The sequence below is a fragment of the Neodiprion virginianus genome, chromosome 4 (assembly GCF_021901495.1).
Source record: "Neodiprion virginianus isolate iyNeoVirg1 chromosome 4, iyNeoVirg1.1, whole genome shotgun sequence".
In the NCBI taxonomy this organism is placed as follows: Eukaryota; Metazoa; Arthropoda; class Insecta; order Hymenoptera; family Diprionidae; genus Neodiprion; species Neodiprion virginianus.
The window spans coordinates 8,465,943-8,489,477 of record NC_060880.1 but is presented as its reverse complement, the minus strand read 5'-3'; the positions used below and the strand labels follow the sequence as shown (position 1 = coordinate 8,489,477).

At 40.1% G+C, this 23,535-nt stretch overlaps 2 protein-coding genes and 1 pseudogene across 6 annotated transcripts in view; 2 read left to right on the top strand and 1 right to left on the bottom strand.

Annotated features, from left to right (window-relative positions):
- The window catches only part of LOC124302331 (protein artichoke-like), a 255,418-nt gene that overhangs the window by 63,181 nt on the left and 168,702 nt on the right, over positions 1–23,535 (bottom strand). The window contains exon 3 of one of the 5 annotated variants that reach the window (XM_046758422.1): positions 3,333–3,381. The exons of the other annotated variants lie outside the window; for them this stretch is intronic. The gene's annotated coding sequence lies outside the window, so the exon portion shown is untranslated. The remainder of the gene's footprint in view (positions 1–3,332; positions 3,382–23,535) is intronic. 5 annotated transcript variants of the gene reach the window in all.
- Positions 9,666–13,890, top strand: LOC124302051 (maltase 1-like; annotated as a pseudogene).
- Positions 18,942–21,228, top strand: LOC124302332 (maltase 1-like). The gene has a single exon (XM_046758426.1). It carries the CDS (start codon positions 18,972–18,974, stop codon positions 20,721–20,723), a length of 1,752 nt encoding a protein of 583 aa, XP_046614382.1. The 5' UTR covers positions 18,942–18,971; the 3' UTR covers positions 20,724–21,228.

Here is a 23,535-nt window from a genome sequence, read left to right as displayed (position 1 = left end):
GATCGCTTCCATTAACCTCTGTGCACGATCTGTGTACCTATATGTGTCTATATCACATACGTGACTCGGTTCCCGGAGGAGTTGGAAAGCGCTGAAAATTCTAAAACATTCGATTTATCAAGCCAGAAGCGAGTGAACGGAATGGAACGAGGAGAGACGAAATGGAAAAGGGAAACATCCGGATGCTTTTTTATTTCAATTTTCACGATTCAATTCGACTTTGAACCACAGGCACACAGCATGACGAAACTCGATTACGCATACTTACACGCTGACAGAAGCTATTTCGAAAGAATTTTCCGATGTCTCGAGAAATAACGCGTCTTCATTGAACCGCGTGGGTTTCGGCTGCTTTGAAATATCAGAATCGAGTCGGAGTCAGGTTCGATCTGTGAGATATTGTCTCAGAAGATAATACACACGGTCGGACTTACAGGTGAAGCAGGTACAAGAAATTTAATGAATCGTCGTTTGGATTTTAGCGAAGAGCGTTGACAAAAAAAAAAAAAAAAAAAAAAGAAACAAGCAAAGTTCAATATCTTCAACGGTTTGCAGCTTTCGACGGATTCAGACTTAAGCGATCGCTTTTTATGGACTTGCAAATCAGAAGATTTGAAAGCTCAAGCTGAGTTCCGAGTCTACGATCTCAGAGCGAAGGACCTATCTGCCATTTTGGGATAGGAATTAGAGGGTAGCCCGTTTTTTGGTCGAGTCCGACCGTGGAGTGATCGATCAATCTTTTCATGCTCTGTTTGCGATGGGTGAAAGTGATGGATTTATCAGTTTGCCCCCGTTGTTTTCAAGCGGTGGCAGAAACAGCAGAAGCAGCAGAGGCAGCGCCGGCAACTCCTCATTACTTATGTATGGATGAAGATTTATCCGCGCATTTTGAGCATTCGTTAGAGGTTTTATCTCACGCGTTCGGCGTGAGTGATCATCGTACGGAACATTCGTAAATTTGTCAAAGCGGTAGAAATGGACGTGAGATTAAACAAAATGATGAAAAATTGGGAACATCCGGGCTTCAAGGGGGCTAATAATTTTCACTCGTAAATATTCTCGCGGGTGGTACGATAAACGCCATAACTCAAACACAGATTCTTTTCTGTCCGATACACTTTCGTATACACAGAGAATGGATTTGTTGAATTTACAAAATATGACGATAAAAATGTTTCTTTATTTCATAGTTTCACTTGATAATATAAATTCAATACATTTTTTGTTGTGTAGTTGGATAGATGCTCTTACTCATGTGAATAGTGAAATGTCTATTTGGAGTTTTTCGCATCCTGAAGTCGTTCCATCGTATGTTCAGTATTCTATTGTAATGTATTGTCAATCCTAGGCTTGAAATAATATTTTAATTCAGTGATGTTGAAGTTAATAGCAATAATATGGCGAATAACTTAAAAATAATTCACTACTAACAACAAATGATTCCGAAAGAGTTGGATTGGCAAAGCATGCAAACTTTTATTGCGTTATGAGTTGGAGACTATTCTGAATTAGAAAATAAAGCACTTTTGCCAAATATGCATCGTTACGTAGTTGTCACTAATATCAACCCTATTTGTTTTAAGCAATATCCACTCTCCCGTCTTCTATCTGGTTCGAAATCCAGTTCAGTAATCAGACCATAAACAGAAAGATAATCTTGGTCTAGTATTTGCAAGTACTTGTTACAATTGAAACTGCTGATGTTTGCATTCGAATCGGCAAGTTCAATTTAGAAAACAAAAAAAAACCTATAACTTGGGCATTTACACGGCTAAATACACACCGCTACTGTTGGAAACTAGCAAGAAGAATCGATTGTCTGGAAAGGATCAGTCCAAGAGAGCCCACTATTTCTGTTATTTGCCTAGATACGAATGCAGGCTATAGAATTTATTTTCACGTAACACTCTACGACAGCTGGTCAATTTTTTTCAAAGTTTGATTAATTGAATGAAGCTGAATGAATGGATGAAATGAAATAAAAAATTCATTATATTTTTGCAAATAACTGAGAAACAGACCTGCCGATATCGTACGAGGTGCGATCAATACTAAGTTAGAAAAGTCGCATTCAGGGAGACCAAAATCTTGAAAAACGGTTCATTTGCTCTCGAGATATCAATCACACACATATATATCTGAAACTGGTCAGAGACGATTCTCTACTCAAAAGGTCGCGGTATAGTGAAAACTCAAGCTTTCATCTTCGGGGTGATTGCAACAATTGTCCTGTTACTCGGACTACAGATCCATATTGTATTGAAAAGTGGACAATAATAAGTACGATAATATTGCACCTGAAGTACAAACAAAATTGAGGTTTACCGATCAAGTTTTTTTTTTTTCAACATCGAGAAGAAGCTTTGGTAAGCCGTACCTAAATCGAAAAGGTGCGTTTGCCAATGCTTGAATTTTCAGACAATTTATTGATGTATAATAGGCAGAGTAATTTTCCTACCATTGAAGCTACGGAATTGGGTTGGAAAAAGGTGAGACCATTCAATATACGAATGGTTCGTGAGTCGTTGCGTTCATGGAGTTGAAGACGTTATTATCTGCACTCGGAAATAATTTGACCGCAGAAAAGACGGCCGTCGAATAATTATGACGGAGGTTTTGAAAGCGCTGATGAAAAGGGAGGCGATATCGGCCATTTCTTGAGGAGCGAAGAAAGGCCATCGCGAGAGCCCTTGACGAAGGTTCCAAGATTGGTATGATAAGGGCGAAGCCTGAACGCAAGTGCTGCTCTCCGATCTCGGTTCTGAGGTGAGCGAGCAATGAAAAGGTGGCAGTCCTCTCTGTTAATGGGGTTCGAGCCCCTTTACCTCAAACTTGTCTCTTCTCGAAATAGTCGGGGTGCGATTCACCTAACGGTTCCCATAATGCCCGCACCTTCTGGCTCCATTTTATTCGCTAACCTTTGGGAGTTGATGGGGTGACCCACTCACGGGCAGAACCTTAATGGCTTGTTTCTCTCCGTTTCGAGACATTTACTTTGCAGGTACTGTAATCGCCGGTGATATCTATCACGCAACCGCAGGTTCCGGACTCGTGCTCTTTGCCTCGTCACTTTTCACCCGTGGTAGCGATTGCGAAGAAAGTGCTTACAGAGAGCGAGAGAACGTCGCGTTGCCACCCTTTCACCAATTTTCAGCTAATGGCAATAGAGTCATGAACGTGCCCGTGCCAAATAACCTCCGAGTCAAAGCGCCACGTTCTAAGTATGACGGTTCGAACCATTCGACGATCATTATCACCCGAAACAAACTGTACGATAACATTTGATTGGTAACTTGCGGGAAGAGCGATTGATTAACTGATTACGTACTTACAGTGTTCTGGTATTATAAGTAATAACCGTAGTGGGAGATGCATGCTACACTGCAACAAAGATGTATAAAATGAAGTGAAAATAAAATATAAGTAATGATAGTGTGAAAAGTTAGGTGGAAAAGTACTGTATCGCAACGATTTTATATTACTTTGGATACAGTGGTTCGTCAATTAAAGAGGTAAAATGCAGTGAAACACAGAAAATAGTGTTTTACGATGTTCTTTGAAAAATGCGTTGAAGTACGTGCACTCCATTTCAAGTCTGAAGCTTGACTGTTTTCATAAGAATAGTGGTTGGTACAGCAACCCAGTCTATTATTGAAGGAGAAGGAGTCGTCCTGACTATTATAAATATAAAATAGACACAAGTATGAAATTGTTTCATGTATCGAAGTATCTGTATGTGGTGTTAAAATGGGCGTTGGGTACTCTCTTCTCTCGAGGAGATTGAGCTGCGGCTCGAAAATGATAAAATCTTCCCAATTCCCGGCGGGACGAAGGATATAGAAGCGGGGATGATACCGATGCCTAAGCCTGTTATCATAAATGGTTTTGGAATATCAAACAGCACAGTATCAACTCAATTTCAGAGATGGGATTTAGCCAGGAATGATGTCACCTTCGGTAACATTAATTCGCACAAGCCACACGTGGAGATGTAGTAACAGAGACATTGAGACTGCATCGTTTAATGGTGAGAGGGAACGAGAACGGGCGAGAGAGAGAGAGAGAGAGAGAGGGAGAGAGAGATACCAAGTGGCGGAGCAATTCCCTTGTTCAAATACTAACTGCATGTCTCGTTGTACAAATCGGAGTACACGACGGAGTTCCGAGCCGTGGTTTATGTGCCGATGGCAAGCTTGCATTTGTGGTTGGGTACGGTAGTCGAAAATCACGGTAAATGGATACGGGAATTAACAGCTTCTGGTTTGAATGACAAAGTTGTCCCTAGTTCCGATCATCTACCAACTCCCGATTTGCAATTGATGTGTAATGCACTGTAACAAACAATACGGATGGGGATGTGCATTACGATACCTTGGACCGGGTTTTTCTATGAAAGCAGGTTATGTTAGATTGAAAACTGTCTGTGCTGCTTTTTTAATGACCTAGAATCGGGATATCCATCTTACTCGGCAGTACAATCGAATCCTTAAGCTGTCTGAGGATATCTGGAGGACGTTTGAAGATAGTTTTATAATTCAATTTATATACTACTGCAGTTCGGAAATACTTTGGTGATTCCCGTTGAATATCTGGCGTTCTGAACTGCGAATTTGTGGTCCTTCCAAATATCGAAAGAAAAAAATTGTAAATTGAAGAAGGATTTGGAAAAATTAATATCAGTCAAGTTTCTGGACGGCTTTTTGAGATTTCAGTCAGTGATGAATGGTATCCGTCGTAAAAATCAGCCACCATGATTAACGCCAACTATGGCAGTCAAATTTTGTGGCTTGTTAGCTGAAAAAAAAAAAAAAATTAAAATGCAAGGTTCAATTAGTAAAAATATAAAAGCAAAAGATTCTTCTTCCACAAAACAGCTCAGTGGTTACTTAAAGATTATCCCGTGGGATTAAAGAATTTCTTCGACGGAATCGAGAGGTGAAAGATTTAGTTGCAAAAGTTGAGAATGTGTAGATGGATGGGTCTATATTACACACATACATATCGTATAGTCATAACTGTTATATACATGCCTGTGTCGAGAGGGAGAAAGGGAGGAGCTCTCTGCTGGACGACCTTTCGACCTTCGGTCGAAACCGCCGCCTCACCATCCTCCTGCCCCTATTCCACCGCCTCGTTCTCTTTCCTATTTTTTTTTCTCATTCTCGGAATGCTGACACCTGGGGAACCTTAGGAGCGAATTCTTTGGGGTTAGCACTCGATCAATTTCTCTGCTAAGGCTTGCGGGATCTTATTGAGTATCGTGCTCGAATACCACGTTCTATACGAGAAGTTATTCCCAAGTTCGCCGTAGGGTAAAAATTCGTTGAACACTCGCCACGGGGGATCACTGTGGGCCGGAGTGTATATCATGCACAGAAAACAAAATTCTCGCAGGAGTAAAGTCGAATTCCCGATGCCACGTCCGTACTGCATTAACGTAGATACGGACTTTGACCATTTACTGGAATCATTTCACTCTGTAATATCGAAATTATGAACTGACATTGAATCGACTTCAAAGTAATGCATTAATATTGACATTGCGATGAAGAAATTTGAAAGACGTACTGCTGGCAAATATTAAAACCAACGAAATTGGTGCAGTTATTGACATTCAAATAACTCTCTTCATCGTAATGTATATTATGATTATGACGTCAATTAAAGCATACCGGGTTAATTGCCAGTTCCGGGTCGTCCGGGTTTTCTTCGAGGTTCTCTCTTGCGGATTGGAGACTTCTTTCATTTTTAAAGCATTTGATTGCACGGAAAGGGTGGCAGTTGCTTTAACGTGGAACGTACCACCTCAGGGGTTAATTATAACCTGGCAAATACGCCTCAACATTCCGGAGGTGTAAGTTATGGAGACAAAGGCAATCCCGGTGTATTTAGTCCCGGTGTATATTATTATCGCGTATGAGAGTCAGACTCGTTCAGACCCACAGGATCCGGTGAAATACAAGAAACCTGAGCCGCTTCAGATTACGAACATTTCCTTGACGGGTACACAAAACGCAGAAATGTTGATAAATTTATCACCCTCCTAAGTCCTCTAAAGCCCGGTATATACTTCAACTGTTTACTGATGTAAGACTTCGGTTGCCTTTCGAGTTTTAGGCAGAAGTGGAACAAACTTCCAAGTTTTCAACGGTTAATTACATAACCAAACGAGAAAACTACCATTATAAGATTTGCATAAAATCCATGGACTGATTCGCGTCTCCAAGCACAGTCTCCAACAGGCATTCCACAATGTCAAATACTCCTCTCCATAAAGTAAATGATCAGGTTACTGAAAAGTAAGTATTCAATCATGTTTCCAATTAGTTAACTGAAACTCGGGATTGAATGATGAACATATTTAATTGCGACTTAACTTTCGTTTAATTAATTCATAGTCGGTAACAGTCGGTAACAGCCCTCCTCTACAGCTTTCTGCACTGAATATACAAAGCTGAAACGTGTCAAGGAATTATTCGGATGAATGTAACCTACCTCATTCGAGCTTATAGCAAGCCTAACGCGGTGGGGGGAACGAGTAAGATCAGGGTGCAAGAAGTGGATGGATTGAATAGCGTCAATGGTGTGCTCACGGTTTTTCGGAATCCGCTCAATTTATTCGCTGCATGAAGGCTGTCTTTGAGTACGACTTGTGTACAGTTCCGAAGACGTTGAGACGACCTTTGACAGGCTTTTGGGTTCAGAAATAAGCGGCTTTGCGTAACCAAGTCTCGAAAGATCCCGAGATCATGTTGGTTGCTGCGTCAACTTGCAGATATTTAACAGAAATGAAAAATGTCAAGAGAAAAAAAAAAAACAGGAACGTCTCGTTGAAAATTCCATCAGCCGAATTGTACCGGATTTCTTTAATGATCCGGTCGTTTTTCAGCACGGTTTTCTTTCACACCATCTCTTTAGCACTCTCAGATTCTTTTTCAGTCTGGTTAAATAGAGGCGTTATCCGTTAACGGCTTTCCATCGATGTTATCGGCTTTCTGTTTAAAAGAGCTTAAGCTCCCAGGCGACCCCCACGTTTTTTATTTTCCTTTATCCGTCACGTTTTAAACCCCGCCTCAATTATACGCGTAGCGTAGACCGGGGAAACAACAGCGTAAAAATGGAAGTACTAAGCCTCCAGAAAATGTATAAAATGAACAAAACGAGAAATGGGATTGACAAAAAAAAAAAAAAAACATAAAAATGTCACGATATCGATAAATATTTCCTTGATTTAGCGGAAACTCATTGCGGGGATCCTGAAACTGAATAGCGGATAAACGAGGTTCTGCGCAAATGTTGGAGCGAGCAAACAATGCACTTTGGATAATGATGGCAACCCCAACCTCTGCAACTGTTAAATTCTCGTGAGCTGTGAACAGTTTCATTGCAACCAAAACCAAAGTTCCAATATTTACAGCACGTGACAAGCACTCCAGTGATCCGAGAGAGATGATTTACTGAAATTGTATATCGATGAAACGCTTGGCTGAGCACGTTTCATTACAATTTCGCATGAACATAATGATGTGTAGATAGCTGTCGAAATGGATCCTCGCGAAAACATCAATTTTTAAATATAAATCATATAATTGATTTGCGATACCACAAAAAAATATGTTGGCTTATTATTGGTTGTAATCATGATTCACGAGCGAAATTCAAGCATTTCATCTTAATTCTGAACTTCATCTCAACGAAGCGATCTTTGTGACAGTTTAAATTTCCTCGAATACATCGTTCTGTCGACAATGTAAGGGATTTTGGCTAACGCAAAATATTAAAAATGCTTTTTGCACTGGAGCTTTTTCGGAATAAAAAAACTCAATAAAATCACATAAAGCTTCTTAAAAGGTTTGAAATCTGCATCGATGCCAACACACGTGGGTTGGTAAGATTGGATAAACAGTGGATTAGGTACGAATATTTATTACAATCCAGTGACGATGAAGAACCCAGTGATATAATAAGTAACACGTGTTTAAACCCGTAAATTTTTTCTTTGGATTGTAATTTAAAGACAATATCTTCATACTTCCTTTGCCAATGTACATGACATTAAAATCACACGAGATATTTTGGTGAGTGCATAAAATTGTGATTCATACATCACCAAATTGTTACAAGAAACAATCCTATTATTAATGTCAAATATTCGCGCCTATTAGAAAGTAACTGCGATAAAGTATAGAGCGCGATAAAGTCTCGTAAAGTGAGAATGCGCGATTAGTGAATTCAAAAAAGTCAGGGGGGCATTGTAAAACGGAGGTTCAGAAGAAAAAGAAGTGTGAAATAAAGAACTAAAGATTTGAAAAATTGACACTGACGATAAGTGTTCGTTGAGAAGAAGTCACCCTCTTACTGTTAACGAGATAAACATACTAAATCAGTATGCACAAGATTAGAGTGAGCCAGGCGGCACCTTATTTCTAATGTGTTTCTGCGCAGAATGAATCAGATGAAAATCTGCATCACTCGGTAATCCAAAACAAGTTTTTAGATGTTTCAGTGTGACGGGGACAAGAGGATAAGCTGAGCGTTTGATGTTGACACAAAGCTCAAAATCTGTGCTCAGCACACATCTTCATTGAGAAACGGCGCACAAGTTGTACGTTGAGTGGGTGGAAATTTACACATGGCAGTTTAAACGAAATATATTTACAGTAGGTTATATTTCTACCCCTGTTTTATTGCTTGTACTTTTTTGCTTTGTTCTTTGAAGTTGGTTTTTCCATTTAGCTGTTTCTTTGTGTTCTCCTGTGCATGAAATTCTGACCAATCTTCTACATGTTTTGTCGAACTGTTTCTTTAATCAATATCATTTACCTTTGAGGTGATACGAATACGTTACGAAGAGTAAATCGAATTTTGCCGAACGAGTAAAATCAAAACGTGTTATTTCAAGTTATTGTGAATAAGTTTCTTACGCTGACGTTTTTTTTAATACTCTTTTCCTACGAAACGTTCGGTTTTTCAAAAAACTGGCATTTCGAAAGTGAAACTTCAGCTATGTATATGCTCAAATATTCATATACATATAAGTGACGAATTTTTAGTGCAGGTGGTAGTCTCAACAGAACAAATTGTGATGTAATCATTACGACAGTATCAATATTTTGTTCAGAAGTCAGAAATCAATTGGCGTCCCTGATTATGTTGTCAGATAAATATATCAGCTGATTGCGAAGAAACAAGAACACTCAGATAATCCATAAAGACCGTAAAATTGGTAATGTAGGACATTATTTTTTAGAATGTAGCACTATGTTGTAAGTGAATCAGGACAGTTTTTCGATATTTCTATAATTTTATAATCGATTGTCTGTTGAGTCAAAAACCTAGCACAAATTGAATTTGTTTCAAATATAGACAGTCGGAATATTCAAAAGTGGAATTGATAAAAGTGGAGGTCTTCTGAAAATCATGTTAGTAAAATTATCTCTGAATATGAATTCTAATACTTCGTTTTCAGGAATTTTTTTCACATTTTTTGGACCATACGGGCGAATATCGGTATAAATGGTATCTGTAGTCAAGTACTATTGTTTCCCTCGTTTCTACAGGCAATCAGAATTCATCAAAACCTTTGGACATAACAATACGCGTTGTCCTCAACGCGTGTGCTGTGATAATAACTCATACACGCCAAAGAGGTTAAGGTTCTAGAGATGGATGATCCATTATTTGATTTGCACATTATGATTGTTTTGAATTACAAAGGAATCCCTAACCTCTTAGCATACAATCAGCCCGATAATGGCGACGTGACGCCCTTCCAGCGGCACCAGTGGTGAGTGGTCAAGGGCTGGAATGACGTGTGTAGTGATAAAAGGGGGACTCGCACGCAAGACATTGACTGGATAAGCACTTCCGATTGCCTCAAGTGTACAATACGTAATCTGTGGCAGGAAAGGAATAATTCTCAATGACGTAATTGCGTATGGTGATTTAGATTCAGGATTTGACCGATATCACGGTATTCTAATTGTACGCAGTAAAATTATTCTGCAACTGCTGAGCATACTCATTGCACGTAGGAAATTGGGTGTGTTACCGTTGTTTAGTTGACAAGGTTCGTCAACAGTGACACGCTACATAGACAACGTTTGGCATTGTCAAAAAATACCATCGTTTGGATAAATAACGAATAAAACAGATAAATTGGAGTAATCTTCGATTTCCGAGGCACGTCTGAAGGCGTGTTATCGCTACTTAAGAACAGAAAAAACAGAAATGAATTATCAGTATAGGTATATTGCACTACGTACTGGATAATATGAAGACGAATGACTTCTCTTGATATCAACAAAAAAATTTTGACCTGTCAGTAACATTTTTTCACTTCAAGTCCAAGTGCATATAACTCGATTCAGAGCAGTGGGCAATACTGTTGATATCGTGCAGGTAGAAGTTATAACGTTATATATTGTGCTGGTTGGTGTTCTCACTTGCAATCCAGGGACTGAAGTGGTCTGGGATAAGAATTAGTGGAAAACCTCTGTCTTCTATCAGATATACCCAAGAAGTTTCAAGGAAAGCGATGGAGACGGCGTTGGAGACGTGAACGGAATCACGAGTAAGTTGGAGCATCTGGTAGACTCAGGTATCGACGCTTTTTGGATATCTCGAATTTACTCGAGTCCAATGGTGGACTTTGGCTATGACATATCAAACTTCACAGACATTGATCCAATATTCGGTATTTTCGATGACTTTGGAAAACTGGTTCTAAGGGTGAAACAGCTTGATCTTAAAGTGATTATCGATTTTGTATCAAATCACAGTTTCGATCGGCACGATTCGTTCCGGGACGACCCGTACACCAATTACTACATCTGGCAAAACATGACATATGAAAGTGGGTTCAATATTTGAATGAAAACGTCCGAATAACTGACTTAGAGTCTTTTACAGATCTGATTGGGAATGGAACGAGGAAAGGGGCCAGTACTACTTTTATCAGTTTATCAAAGTTCAGCCTGACCTCAACTACAGAAACATTTTGTTGGGGGAAAAGATGGAGGACGTTTTTTCATTTTGGTTGAACCGAGACATTGATGGTTTTCGGATTGACGCTATTAACGGATTGATAGAGGATGAAGAATTTGAAAATGAATCTTGGTCCAACAACTCGGAGTTCCAGAAGGCCATTACGACTTTCTCGATCATATTTTCATCAAGGATGAGACTCAGACTTACCATGTTTTGCGGTGTTGGAGAAACCTTGTTGACAAATATTCTACATAAACGAATTACCAGAACGAAGATCATCATGAATGAGGCTATTGCAAGCATAAATCTCGGTATGATTGACTATACTTATGGCTTTGCCGTCTCGTTCATTTTCTATTTAATCAGCGACGCTCGGAATGGTTCAGCGGCTGAGGAACTGAAAAATATATTTGACAATGGGATTAATAATATGCTAAAACATCTACAAAACAACTACGCCACGAATTGGGTTGTAAGTAACCACGATCAGCCCATGATCGCCTTAAGATGCGGCGTTCGTCGCGTGAATCAAATATCGATTCTGTGCCTGACTCTATCTGGAATCGCTGTTACGTACTATGTATGATCAGCACCTAAATGTCCTGGGCAAATACCGTTGACCCTACCGGTTACAGTAGTACCAAGGAACGGTATAAGCCGTACTCTCGAGATCCAGCTAGGACTCCCCATCAGTGGGATGGCACGACGAGCGCTGGCTTCTCTTAAAATTTAACAACGTCACATCCGCGAATGAAAACTACAAAGCACTAAATCTTACCGCACAGTAGAAAGTAAGCCACTCCCATTATCATGTGTACCATGCGATTGATGGTTGTTCGAAAATTACCTATACTCAGGAGGGGAGCCTTGGACGTAAAAGTTCTCACTGGAGACATCCTAGTTGTTGTGCGATCCATCACTGGAGTTTCTCCAATACATGCTCTGATCAATTGCGGAGAAATGGATCGGGTTGTTAATGCCGCAGCCAGCACGGTAAACCTAATCGAAATTATGAAAACCTAATCCATTATTACTTCAAGCACGACAATGACTAGACCGGGAAATTCGATTGTCTGGTGCCGCTATCGTGGTACTGACATCCCAAGAGTTGTATTATATCATGAAACCTTGAAATGAAGCCCACAATTTTACTATTTACTTCGTTATTTATTATTTGCACTTATCGTTGAAAGTGATAAATTTCTTTGTGCAATAAAAAGCGTATTGATTACAGTATATTTCAAGGGGTAAATATAGTTCGTGTTGCTCCACTTGACCCTACGATTACTTATTCCCATACTTGTGTTGTGGAGAACGAGGGGGAAAAAAATACATTCTTCGGGAATTTAATCTATTTCGTTGTTCGTGCTATATTTCTCGAACAATTCAGGCCAGATCATGTTCAATCTCAACTCGAATTAAAAAATGACAAATTTACAATGATAGAACCATCCTTTCCTCTTCAAGAGTTGTTATGCAGCAGATTATTAAAGTTTCTTTCTGCAGGGTAATTTGCAGTGATGATATTTTTCAGCCAGCTGCTATGTCTCAGTAATTCACTTTTATGCATTATTTGGTCATGACGAATTTTTTGTAGCCCTTTCGTAAATGAGGAACGGGAAGTATTGAATGACCATAAAACTAACGATAATGTTTGTGTATGGTTTGTTATCTTTTCATATCCAAGACAATATTTCTGCTCATGTGTCTCGGGGGAGGCAAATTGCCCAGTTTTTACTACTCGTTATGACGTACTCCAGTCGTTGTCCAGGATCGCAATCCTGTCATGGCACAAGTGAAGCAGAGTAAGTCGCCAGTAATCATTGAAGTGAGATCGTATTAGCAATAAGTATGTAAGCATGTGTCAACACGGTTGGAAGAATCGTCGAAACAGCCTACATGCACATGAAGGAGTTTGTCGTGTTAAAAGATCACTAAATATGTACGTTTACACCAAAGAAGTGGTGTAAAATACCATACCAAGACTTCTGTTGATTACCTGTTGAGTTTGCGAAAGGTATTGATTACAATTATCAATATTTGTGCCATAGTTGATAAGACAACGTAGACTACACCTCTTGGACACAAGATTATAAATCTTTTTTTTTTTTGCAACGGTACGATTTTATCACCTCCTGAGTATATAATAGTTGGATTCGTAGTATTAAGAAACATTGTCAACGTCATGCTGTCCCAGCTACCGATATTATCCATCGGGCTGGCGAGCAAAAAAAGATTGGTTGAAAACTACTGTCTTCTATCAAATCTACCCTAAAAGCTTTGAAAACACTAATGGGGATGGTGTTGGAGACTTGAATGGCGTCACAAGCAAACTCGATCACATGTTTAATACGGGTGTCGGCGCGTTTTTGATAACGCCAATTTACCCGAGCCCAATGGCTGACTTTGGTTACGACATAGCAGACTTCGTGAATATCGATCCAGAGTTCGGGACCTTGGACGACTTTGACAATCTTGTTGCAAAGGCGAAGGAGCTTAACCTCAAGGTGATTCTTGACTTTGCCCCAAATCACAGCTCCGATAAGCACGAGTGGTTCCAGAAAAGCATTCGTCGCGAGGATCCTTACACGAATTACTACGTTTGGCATGACGCAATATGCGAAACAGGAACCAGCATTTACCAACCTCCGAATAATTGGATCAGTACCTTTCAAGGATCCGCATGGGAATGGAACCATCAGCGACGTTAGTACTACTTTCACCACTTTCTAAAAGGCCAGTCCGATCTCCACTACAGAGATGAGGAAAGAAATGAAAAATTTCCTCACCTTTTGGTTAAAAAGAGGCGTCGATGGATTTTACATAAATGCTGTTCCTGTTCTGATAGAGGAAGCCGAGTTCAAAGATGAACCCTTGTCAAAAAACCATGAATCAGCCTGAAACCTACCACATTATCCAGTCATGGAGAGACCTTCTTGATAAATATTCCACGGAAACGAAAACTGACACGAAAGTCATCATGACGGAAGCCTACGCAGCCACAGATCTCGTAATGAATTACTATACTCACGGTTCCAATGTTCCATTTAATTTATTCTTCATTACAGATGCCAGAAGCGGTTCAACCGCTCAAGAACTGAAAATCGTAATTGACAACTGGGTGAACAATATACCTACCAACTACGTGGACAACTGAGTGATAGACAATCATGATCAGTGCAGAGTCACGTCAAGGTACGGCACCGATCGCGAGGACCAAGTGTCAATTCTGTGTCTAATTCTTCCTGGGATCGGTGTAACTTATAATGGAGATGAAATTGACATAGTCGGTACCGAAATATCCTACGGCCTGCAATACCGACCCAGAACACTATAAGCAGTAGACTCGGGATTCAGCGAGGATCCCTATTAATGGAACAGTACGACGAATGCCGGGTTCTTTACCAACCTGCAAACCTGACTTCCGGTCAATGAGAACTACATAACTCTCCCACTATCATGTCCACCAGGCTATGACTGCTTTCCGAAAGTTACCCATACCCAGGAGAGGATCCTTGGACGTGAAAGTGCTCGCTGGTAACGTCCTCGTTATTGTGCGACGGTAACCGGTGCCTCGACAATCGTTGCTATTGTCAATTTCGCTGAAACTAACGAGATTGTGAATGCTTCATCAAGCACGGGCTGTTTGTCACAAATTACTGTCTATACGTCAAGTGTTTCCTCCAACATTACTCCGGGAACCAGAGTCGCAACCTCAAAACATTGAACTTCATGGTACCGCTACTGTAGTACTAATATTTAATGGATTGTACGCCATCGTTAAGACCTCGAAACAAAGCCTGGTCAATATGTTTTAGTGAAATAGACTTTTCAGTTGAGAGAAATTGATATCTCATTATTAGCTTTGTTAACTGACTCCCATTCGGCTTCCAGCTGGCTTGTTTGTGGACACACGAAATACTAGCGCTCATCATAAATGGGAGTTCGCTCACTTATCCGAAAAGCTATTCACGTCAGGCTTAAATTAATTGCGTACAGAATATGTACAGAAATATAGGTATGTAACAGGTACAGAAAGCCATGTTTTCAAAGTAATGAATTTTGCTTTGAATTTACGATCGTTAATTCTAAGAGCAGAGCAATATGTACATCATTAAAGCAGAAATGTCAATCACCTCCGTTTTCGTAAATTCCATTTAAGGTTGAGTAAATCCATTTTGAATATAGCGGAATTGATGTAGTTGAAACTTATTTATTTCCAAATGACGATGGTGGGAATAATCTCCTTTATTTGGATAGCAGAAAATTGAGAGAACAAAAATGATACTGAATTCTTAGTAGTTAGGTACGCCTTTGCGTAACATATTGGCAGTTGACACAGTGATACGAGCAAATGTAAGTTGTCCTTAGCTTCGGTTTTACAAGAACTCATAATTTTTATGGCATTTTTTTCACTTTGTACAAATATAGATTATACAAAGATACTATACAATAATCGTAAGTGATTGATTTCGATCAGTGAGCTAGAGAAATTATCAGCGTACATCGATTCAGGCAATTAAAAATAACCGGGTTGATTACAGGGTAGCTGTTTGTTTCACTGATAGTTTGATAATTATCACACTAAAGCCCTTGTATTTACCCTCCAATCAATTTTTTTAGCAGCATTTGTGCACATTGATCCACACATCGGCTGGTCAAACAATGCGGGTTGTGCTGAACAATTTGAAAACATCTAGCATACGTCTGCGGAGCTTGGTTGATAATAATTATTTGCATATGTACATGCGTTGAAATGCCCGTGTGTTTACCTGTAGTATAGGTAACGTTATACCTAAGCTTAAAGGCAAATAGCGGAAAATTAAAATCGAAAGGAATTCAAGGTTGTTTCTCTACGATCGAAAAATGGCTTTCAACGGAAGCAACAAGGTCGTGAGTTGGTAAAAAAAAGTATTCCAAGTATGTGAGGACTGGAATGTTTAATTTATAAAGTATAAAATTTTTGTACATTTAATCTCTTACGAATAATTTGCTCACCAGCACCTTGGGAATTAGGAGAAAAAAAGTAACCAACCACTTGAATACTGTTTGTACCATGCCAAGTAATGAAAACAAATAATCATATGTTCGTGGAGATGACTGTCAAATGTGATAGGGTATATCTTCTGGGATGTCGCTCGCAAATCTATACGGTAAGAGGTCAATGCCAGAATTAAGATTTTCTTTCTGAAAAAGGAAAAAAACTGCGGCTTGAGAACAATACACTGTACCTACGAAGCAATGTTAAAAAAAAGAAACGTGAGATGGAGCGTAACATGACCCTCAATTTTTATAAGTTTGATTTATCTGAAAGTATGAATGATTTCTTGACATTCCCCGAAAGATAATATTGGTCTTGGAATTGCCGTAGGTATATTGATTCCTAACTCTGTCTCGTATAGGTGGAATATTTTGCGTTATTGCAGATATAAGATTACAGAAATTTCTTAGATTCAAGAAAATACAACTGCCACTCTACAAGTACTTTCGCCTGTTCAACCGTGGACGTAAAAAAATTATTCATTTCAACCTTCTCAGCATCAATTCATTGTCGATTAATGTGAAAGAAATTCTATAGTTTATTGTTTTTTACGCAATGAACAAGTACTTGATAATAATCTGAAATAATTCAGGTAATGTACCTAAACACGAAAAAGTAAACTATGCTGTAAACAATGCGATTTACGCGAAAATTCGTAGATTTTATCATTTTTACCTGTAACAAAACTGGTTGAATACGAAACGTGAAACATGCATGTATGTTACGTTCGTTGTGCATCGTAATGTTCCATGTGCCATAATTCTCGTGCATTGATTGAAACTTGAATTGGATATTGTGAACCATAGCATTTGAGTGTCACAGAAGATGAGTAGTGTTTCAATAAGCCGTGTGTTGAGATTTCAATTCTGGGAAACATATTTCCTGTGTAACCAATTCCTATAATCACTGCTCTTGTGGCACACTAAAATCGGTAACCTAATACTATCAAAGATATTGTGCAACGGCTTATATTAACTAAATTGGTAAATATATACCTAACAAAGGGCAGATTCTAGTTACATAACCATAGTATTCCATCGCAAGTATTTCAGTATCACGGTGATGGAAGAATTGAGTAATTTTACTGTAACACAATATCGGTGCACTTAGAGGAGTGAAATTTCCTCACGCGAGACCGGTATTTATTCTAAAAATTGATCGGCCGGTACTTAGGTTTGTGTGCATATGTGTGTTACACAGTTTTGAAATCATATGTTGACACAGATTCGCTTACACAAGGTTGGAAAAATTTAACTAAACATAATATCCCAGCAGGTCCACTGTGTTTTATTTGTTACATTTCTGTTGGGGAATATGGCTAAAATTTTTGTAATTTTAACGTCTAAATTGTCACATCAACGTTCAATTTATAATTTTTACTTTTTTTTTCACATAGTTGTACACTAAAAAATTGTTAAATCTACCCAAAAGTTTTAGTGGACCGTCTGGGACATTTTTTTTAGAACCGTGTATATTCTATATACTCAACATTATCTCTCAACGAGTATCATCCACTGAATCCAATCCTCCAATCCTAATTGTTCACAAGGTATGCCTAATCTTACTGCCCCAGTTGGTTCCACTACTTTCCTATTATTTGGATCCCTAACGAAACAGTATTTTATCACTAAACGTTTTGCTGGATGTTATAATTTTCAGCTTTCATACGGTTGAAGGTAACTTTCATTGCCTTTTTGAACGGCGTTAAGATTCCTTTGGTTCTCATTAAACTCTTCCAGCAGCCTTCGACTCTGTACTGCTTCGCGACATGACTTTTCTCAAGCTATGAATTCTACCTCCGTGGATAAAAGAGCTACAAGGGTTTGTTTCCGGCACGCGGATCTGATTGTGCCTCTGCAGAATTTGAACACGTAACAGCTATTTGACTTCCTGCCGCGTAGCCTATCAACCCAGCTTCCTTGTTCATTATTGTTCAACTTTAGTGTGTACTCTATCGCCTCTTTCAAGTATCTTGCAACTCTTCTCGCCTTAGTTCAGTCTACCACGACACACTCAACACAGTGGATGCAGTAATGTGTTTGCTCATGATTGCTATTGCTGCTGCAATATCCGGTCACGTATTTGTAGCACCGTAAATTAACGGTCATATCAATTTTTGGTAATATTTCATTCTTCTCGATAACTAGAGCCCTCGAGAATAGATCTCAAAGTGAAATTAGCATACTGTCAGATCTGCAGAAGTACGTTTCTTCGAATGACACATAGTTACATATGAAAATTCCTTTCCGGACTACTCAATTATACGTGAACTTCAAAGTTCAGTTTATCAGCGCTCGTAATTCTGTTGTAGCGTGATGAGTAATTGGTTGCATATCTATGAGTTACCGTTCGATTTCCACATGGATGGTTAGAACCATTGCAAAAAAAAAATTTTCGCAAATTGGAGTGCAGAAAAAAGAGTGTGGTTCCAGTTAGGTGGTGTCTGGAACTACGATATAGTTAGAAGTACTGGGCAGTGAAATGAATTGACGATCACTAGAGTGAACCCGTACCAGCACTAAACAAATTGGAACCCGATTGGTATGAAACTAAATTTGCAAAGGAAATTATGAATAAGGATAAAATAATATTCGCGATCATGTATAGATAAGCTTAATGAAGAAATGAGAGTAAAATAACAGAAAAATGTGTGCGTCAGTGTCATAGTGTATCAAAGCGGATTGGCTATGATTGCAGATTTTATCTGATTTGCGGATGTTATTTAATCGATGAATTCAAGTGAACTCGGATTCCTATCACTAAGTTCTCATTTAAAGAAATGTGGATTACGATTATCAGTATTTGCACCCAAATGGATAAGATAGCGTTGACTAAGTTTCCTGTTAATGATACCGGAGAATTTTTGTACAATGGTGTATTTTTTTTAGAATTCAAGCGTATATAAATACGGTACGAGCCATCAGAAAACACCGTTGCCACCATGCTGTCCCAGCTAGCAATATTGTTCATCGGACTGGCAAGCGCTCTCGGTTGCCGCACTGGAACCGAAATCGTATCAAATCAAGATTGGTGGAAAACTACCGCCTTCTATCAAATCTATCCAAGAAGTTTCAAGGACAGCGATGGGGACGGTGTAGGGGATTTGAACGGCATCACGAGTAAACTGGATCATCTGGTGGATGCAGGTGTTGGTGCTCTTTGGATATCCCCAATTTACCCGAGCCCAATGGCTGACTTTGGTTACGACATATCGAACTTCGTGGACATCGATCCGCTGTTCGGGACCCTAGACGACTTCGACGGACTTGTTGCAAGGGCAAAACAGCTTAACCTCAAAGTTATTCTTGACTTTGTGCCAAATCACAGCTCTGACGAGCACCAGTGGTTTAAGAAAAGCGTTCGACGCGAGGATCCGTACACAGACTACTACATTTGGCGTGATGGAAAGAATCCAGATGATACCGGGAAGTATGAGCCACCGAACAATTGGCTTAGTACCTTTCAAGGATCTGCTTGGGAATGGAATGAAGAAAGAGGCCAGTTCTATCTTCACCAGTTTGTGAAAGGTCAGCCTGACCTCAACTATAGGAATGCGAATTTGAGGAAGGAGATGGAAAACGTTCTCTCATTCTGGCTGAAACGAGGCGTTGAAGGATTCCGCATTGACGCCATAAACCACATGTTCGAGGATGATCGATTCCTCGATGAACCTTCGTCCAACAACGCGAACGTTTCAGCAGGATACTACGATTCTCTCAATCATATATACTCCAAAGACCAGCCCGAGACCTATGATGTCCTTCAGTCCTGGAGAGATTTGCTGGATAAATATGCCCAGGAATCGAATACCGACACGAAGGTCATTATGACCGAAGGATACGCGAACACGGATCTCGTGATGCAGTACTACACTCACGGCTCCAACATTCCTTTCAATTTCGGATTCATTACCAACACCAGAAGCGGTTCAACCGCTGCAGAGTTCAAGAGTGTAATCGATAGCTGGCTCGATAGCATGCCGGAAAACTACGTGGCGAATTGGGTGACAGGTAACCATGATCAACGCAGGGTAGCGTCGAGGTACGGCTCGAATCGCGCTGATCAAATGTCAATCGTTTGTCTGATCCTACCTGGAATCTCAGTAACATACAACGGAGACGAAATCGGCATGCTCGACGGGGAAATATCCTGGGTTGACTCTGTCGATCCTGCAGCTTGTAACACAGATGCAGAACACTTCGAGCAGTACTCTCGGGATCCAGAGAGGACTCCGTACCAATGGGACAGCACAACGAGCGCTGGGTTCTCCACCAGCTCGACAACCTGGCTTCCGGTGAATCGCAACTACGTAAGCCTCAATCTTGCTGCACAGAAGGCTGTGAGCCACTCGCACTACCACGTGTACCAGGCCATGACGGCTCTCAGGAAGTTGCCTATATTCAAACGAGGGTCCTTGAGCGTGGAAGTTCTCGCTGATAACGTCCTTGCTATTACGCGATCGGTCACGGGGGCCACTCCGATCGTCGCTCTTGTCAATTGCGCCGAATCAAGCGTGAGCATCAACGTCAAAAACAGCATCGCGGTTCTAGATCAAATGACCGTGTATACGTCGAGCGTTTCGTCCGGCATCACTCCCGGCAGAAATGTTACTACTTCCAGCGTACAACTTCCGGCTGCTACCACCATAGTATTGACCTCTCCAAGGCTATATCAAATCGTCCATGGAGCTTAGTAATGTAATTATTGTATGTATTTCAACAACCTCTCATATTCTAAAGCAAACATTAAATATCTGTGTATATAGAATTCCATCATCCGGCCTAGATAAGAGTATCCGAGCAGAGAATATGGAGTCTGAAGACTAGCTCAGAGCTAGGGGGGATTTTTTTACACCATTTTCACGTTATTCAATCAATATTTGCTTAACAAGTAATTGTATCACATGATTTTAAATACGTTTAACTATCGAGTGGCTTCGTGATTGTGTCAGTAATGAATTTAAGATTTTAAATAAAACCGTGACAATTTGCGATTGTTTAAATTGTCAGCGCATGTCTGAAAAGTGTGTTTACAAACGTAACGAACTCCAAGAATATTTGTTGCAACTTCTGAACTGCGAAACGGTCGATTATTGCAATTACAAAGGTAAAACGACTGAAAATCTTTATCGCTAATTATATTATTATCATCGCTATTGTTATAACTATTATTCAAGCTCGTTATAATTGTTGCTATTGCTAAGTTGTATTTTAGAATACAATTTTCTTACTGACTTTTCTATTAATATAATGTTGTATGAACCATTGGAATGAACCTTAATCGTGATAGTGTGTGACTCAATAGAATGTGCGAAGCATCACTGACACCTGTACTAGTCCCGTAACTATCGATTGGCAAGGTGAGTTTTGCAAGGCCGAATTTGCTGTTTGGCATAAACATTTAAGCGCAAATGGTTCACGAATCGTTCAAACCGGAATAAGCGTTCATTGTTTGACTACGATTTTCAAAAGATGCTTAAAATAGACGAAGCGAAAAAAAACGCAGTTCGGCTCAACGTTGATAAAACGAAACGGTGTGTCATTGATTCCAGCTTTGTTTTCGTTTGATTCAATACCGAATTGATTACTTCTACACGTTGAAGCTGGTTTGTACTCTATAAAGTTGAGTTATGTTGTTACACTTCGGCTTTTGTACACTTAAAAGTTTTACTTTGACAAATATTGAGTAGCAATTACTTTTAGCAATAATGATTGAGTAATGAACCAGTTTATGTGAGTGCCGAGAGAGCAATGGTCCTCCTCAGGGCGCTGGAAATAAATCGTGGGTTTACTAGTATTTTAGCCTACGTTTATGACTAATAAGCGTGGAACAATAAACCAGTGTCTCAAGGAAGTCAGTTATACGATTACGTCAAAGAACATAGCATAGCTGGGTTATGGGTAATTACACAGGGAGACATGGCATAGGTCGCACGTTATAGATTATCTGAAGTGATCGCGCGATGCAGAATCTGATAGTGTCAAGCAAAGAGAAATTTTCCGACCCTAGATCAGGATGCGCAGATTTGTTTTCCTCGAACTCATAAATATCGAAGTCGTCTCAGTTTTTCAAACCACACGTACAACTCGCGGTACGGAATCATTGCTTGACCAGCATAACGTATCACCACGCATGTCCGAGTTGCAATCAGAACCTACATATTTACAATCATAGGTTAATTTGCTTACGGGAGTGCTGTGAGCGTATCAGCTCCCTGCCGTGGGTCGGTGAAACTACAACGTCGCGCACTCGTCCCGGCAGATTTGGCAGAGTACTATCTTACCATACGATAGCGATCGGCTCGCCCATCTTGTATAATGCATTGAACAGGTCCATTTTCAGCGCGTGATAATATCTATTTCGTACTATCATACAAGGTGGTCAGGAGGGGAATAGAAACATTTGAGTTTCAGTAAAAATTGCCAAAGCTTTGATTGGAATTTTTTATTTCTTTTGTGTATTAAGATAATTGCTGGCACATTTCGGCAAATTACCCGGACGCCGAAGAAGCTAAGGCAAAATAATTCACCCCGCAGTCGAACCATTCGTTGACGAAAATCACCGATCACATCACGGAAACTTGCACTCACCAATTTTCCGACCGAAAAACGATATGAAAAAACTTGGTCCAGCGGCCTGAACTTCTCGGCCTTAATTTTCGATATGTTATCGCATTGGGCCGGGAAGTCAAAAAAAAAAAAAAAAAAAAAAAATGCGCTACGGGTGTGCGTTCGTACGATACGATGGAAGAAAGTCGCGTAAGTTAACATTTGCTCGAAGAGAAGAAAAGTATGAAACTTGGCACTTTCATCCCTCCATTGCAGTATCACCATCCATCCATGCACACAATACGCGTCACGGAGGAGTAGGGAAGAAATACGCACTTAGTGAGATTGGCGATGCCATTTGATCCATATATGCATGGTGTAAGTATAGCGAGTTCCCGCGGTCGGGTCTGATCCCGCGTCCCAGTTACTCTCGAGCGATTTAACGCCGGAGTTTCGCCGTCCGCACGGGGGCTTAAAGAAGAGCTGGCGTTGATTAACGCTATCCGGCACGTGCCGCTCGTCGCGGATATCATTCCGCCTCGTCGAGTGGGAGCAGCGAGACCTTGGCACGACTGGGAAATCGTGCAATTCCGTGTCCGTGACTTGAAATACATCCTCGAACGCCGTTTTTCCTAATGAGCTCGCGTTGGTTATCCTACTTTTGTCGCCGATCCAGCACTCGCAGCGTTATCATGAATATTTACAGTCACGGCGGTGCAAATCCACCCCTATCATCCTTCATTCTTCGTTTGTCAACACGAGTTTCACTTACCCAGAATCGTACGTTCCGCCCCTTCGCTCACAGCCATGCTGCCAGCTGAGTGAGACGGTTTTTAAAATGCATTTCAATTCGAGTGGTTAATGGAAGACGTGATGGACAACGAACTCGAGATTTTACAAGTGCAGGAATCTGCCACCTGCTTTCAGGAAGAATTTCAAAATGCGGCAAAAATTTCT

Bases quoted from the DNA above. Each gene is read 5' to 3' on its own strand.
- LOC124302332 (XM_046758426.1), top strand. From the start codon at position 18,972: ATGCTGTCCCAGCTAGCAATATTGTTCATCGGACTGGCAAGCGCTCTC.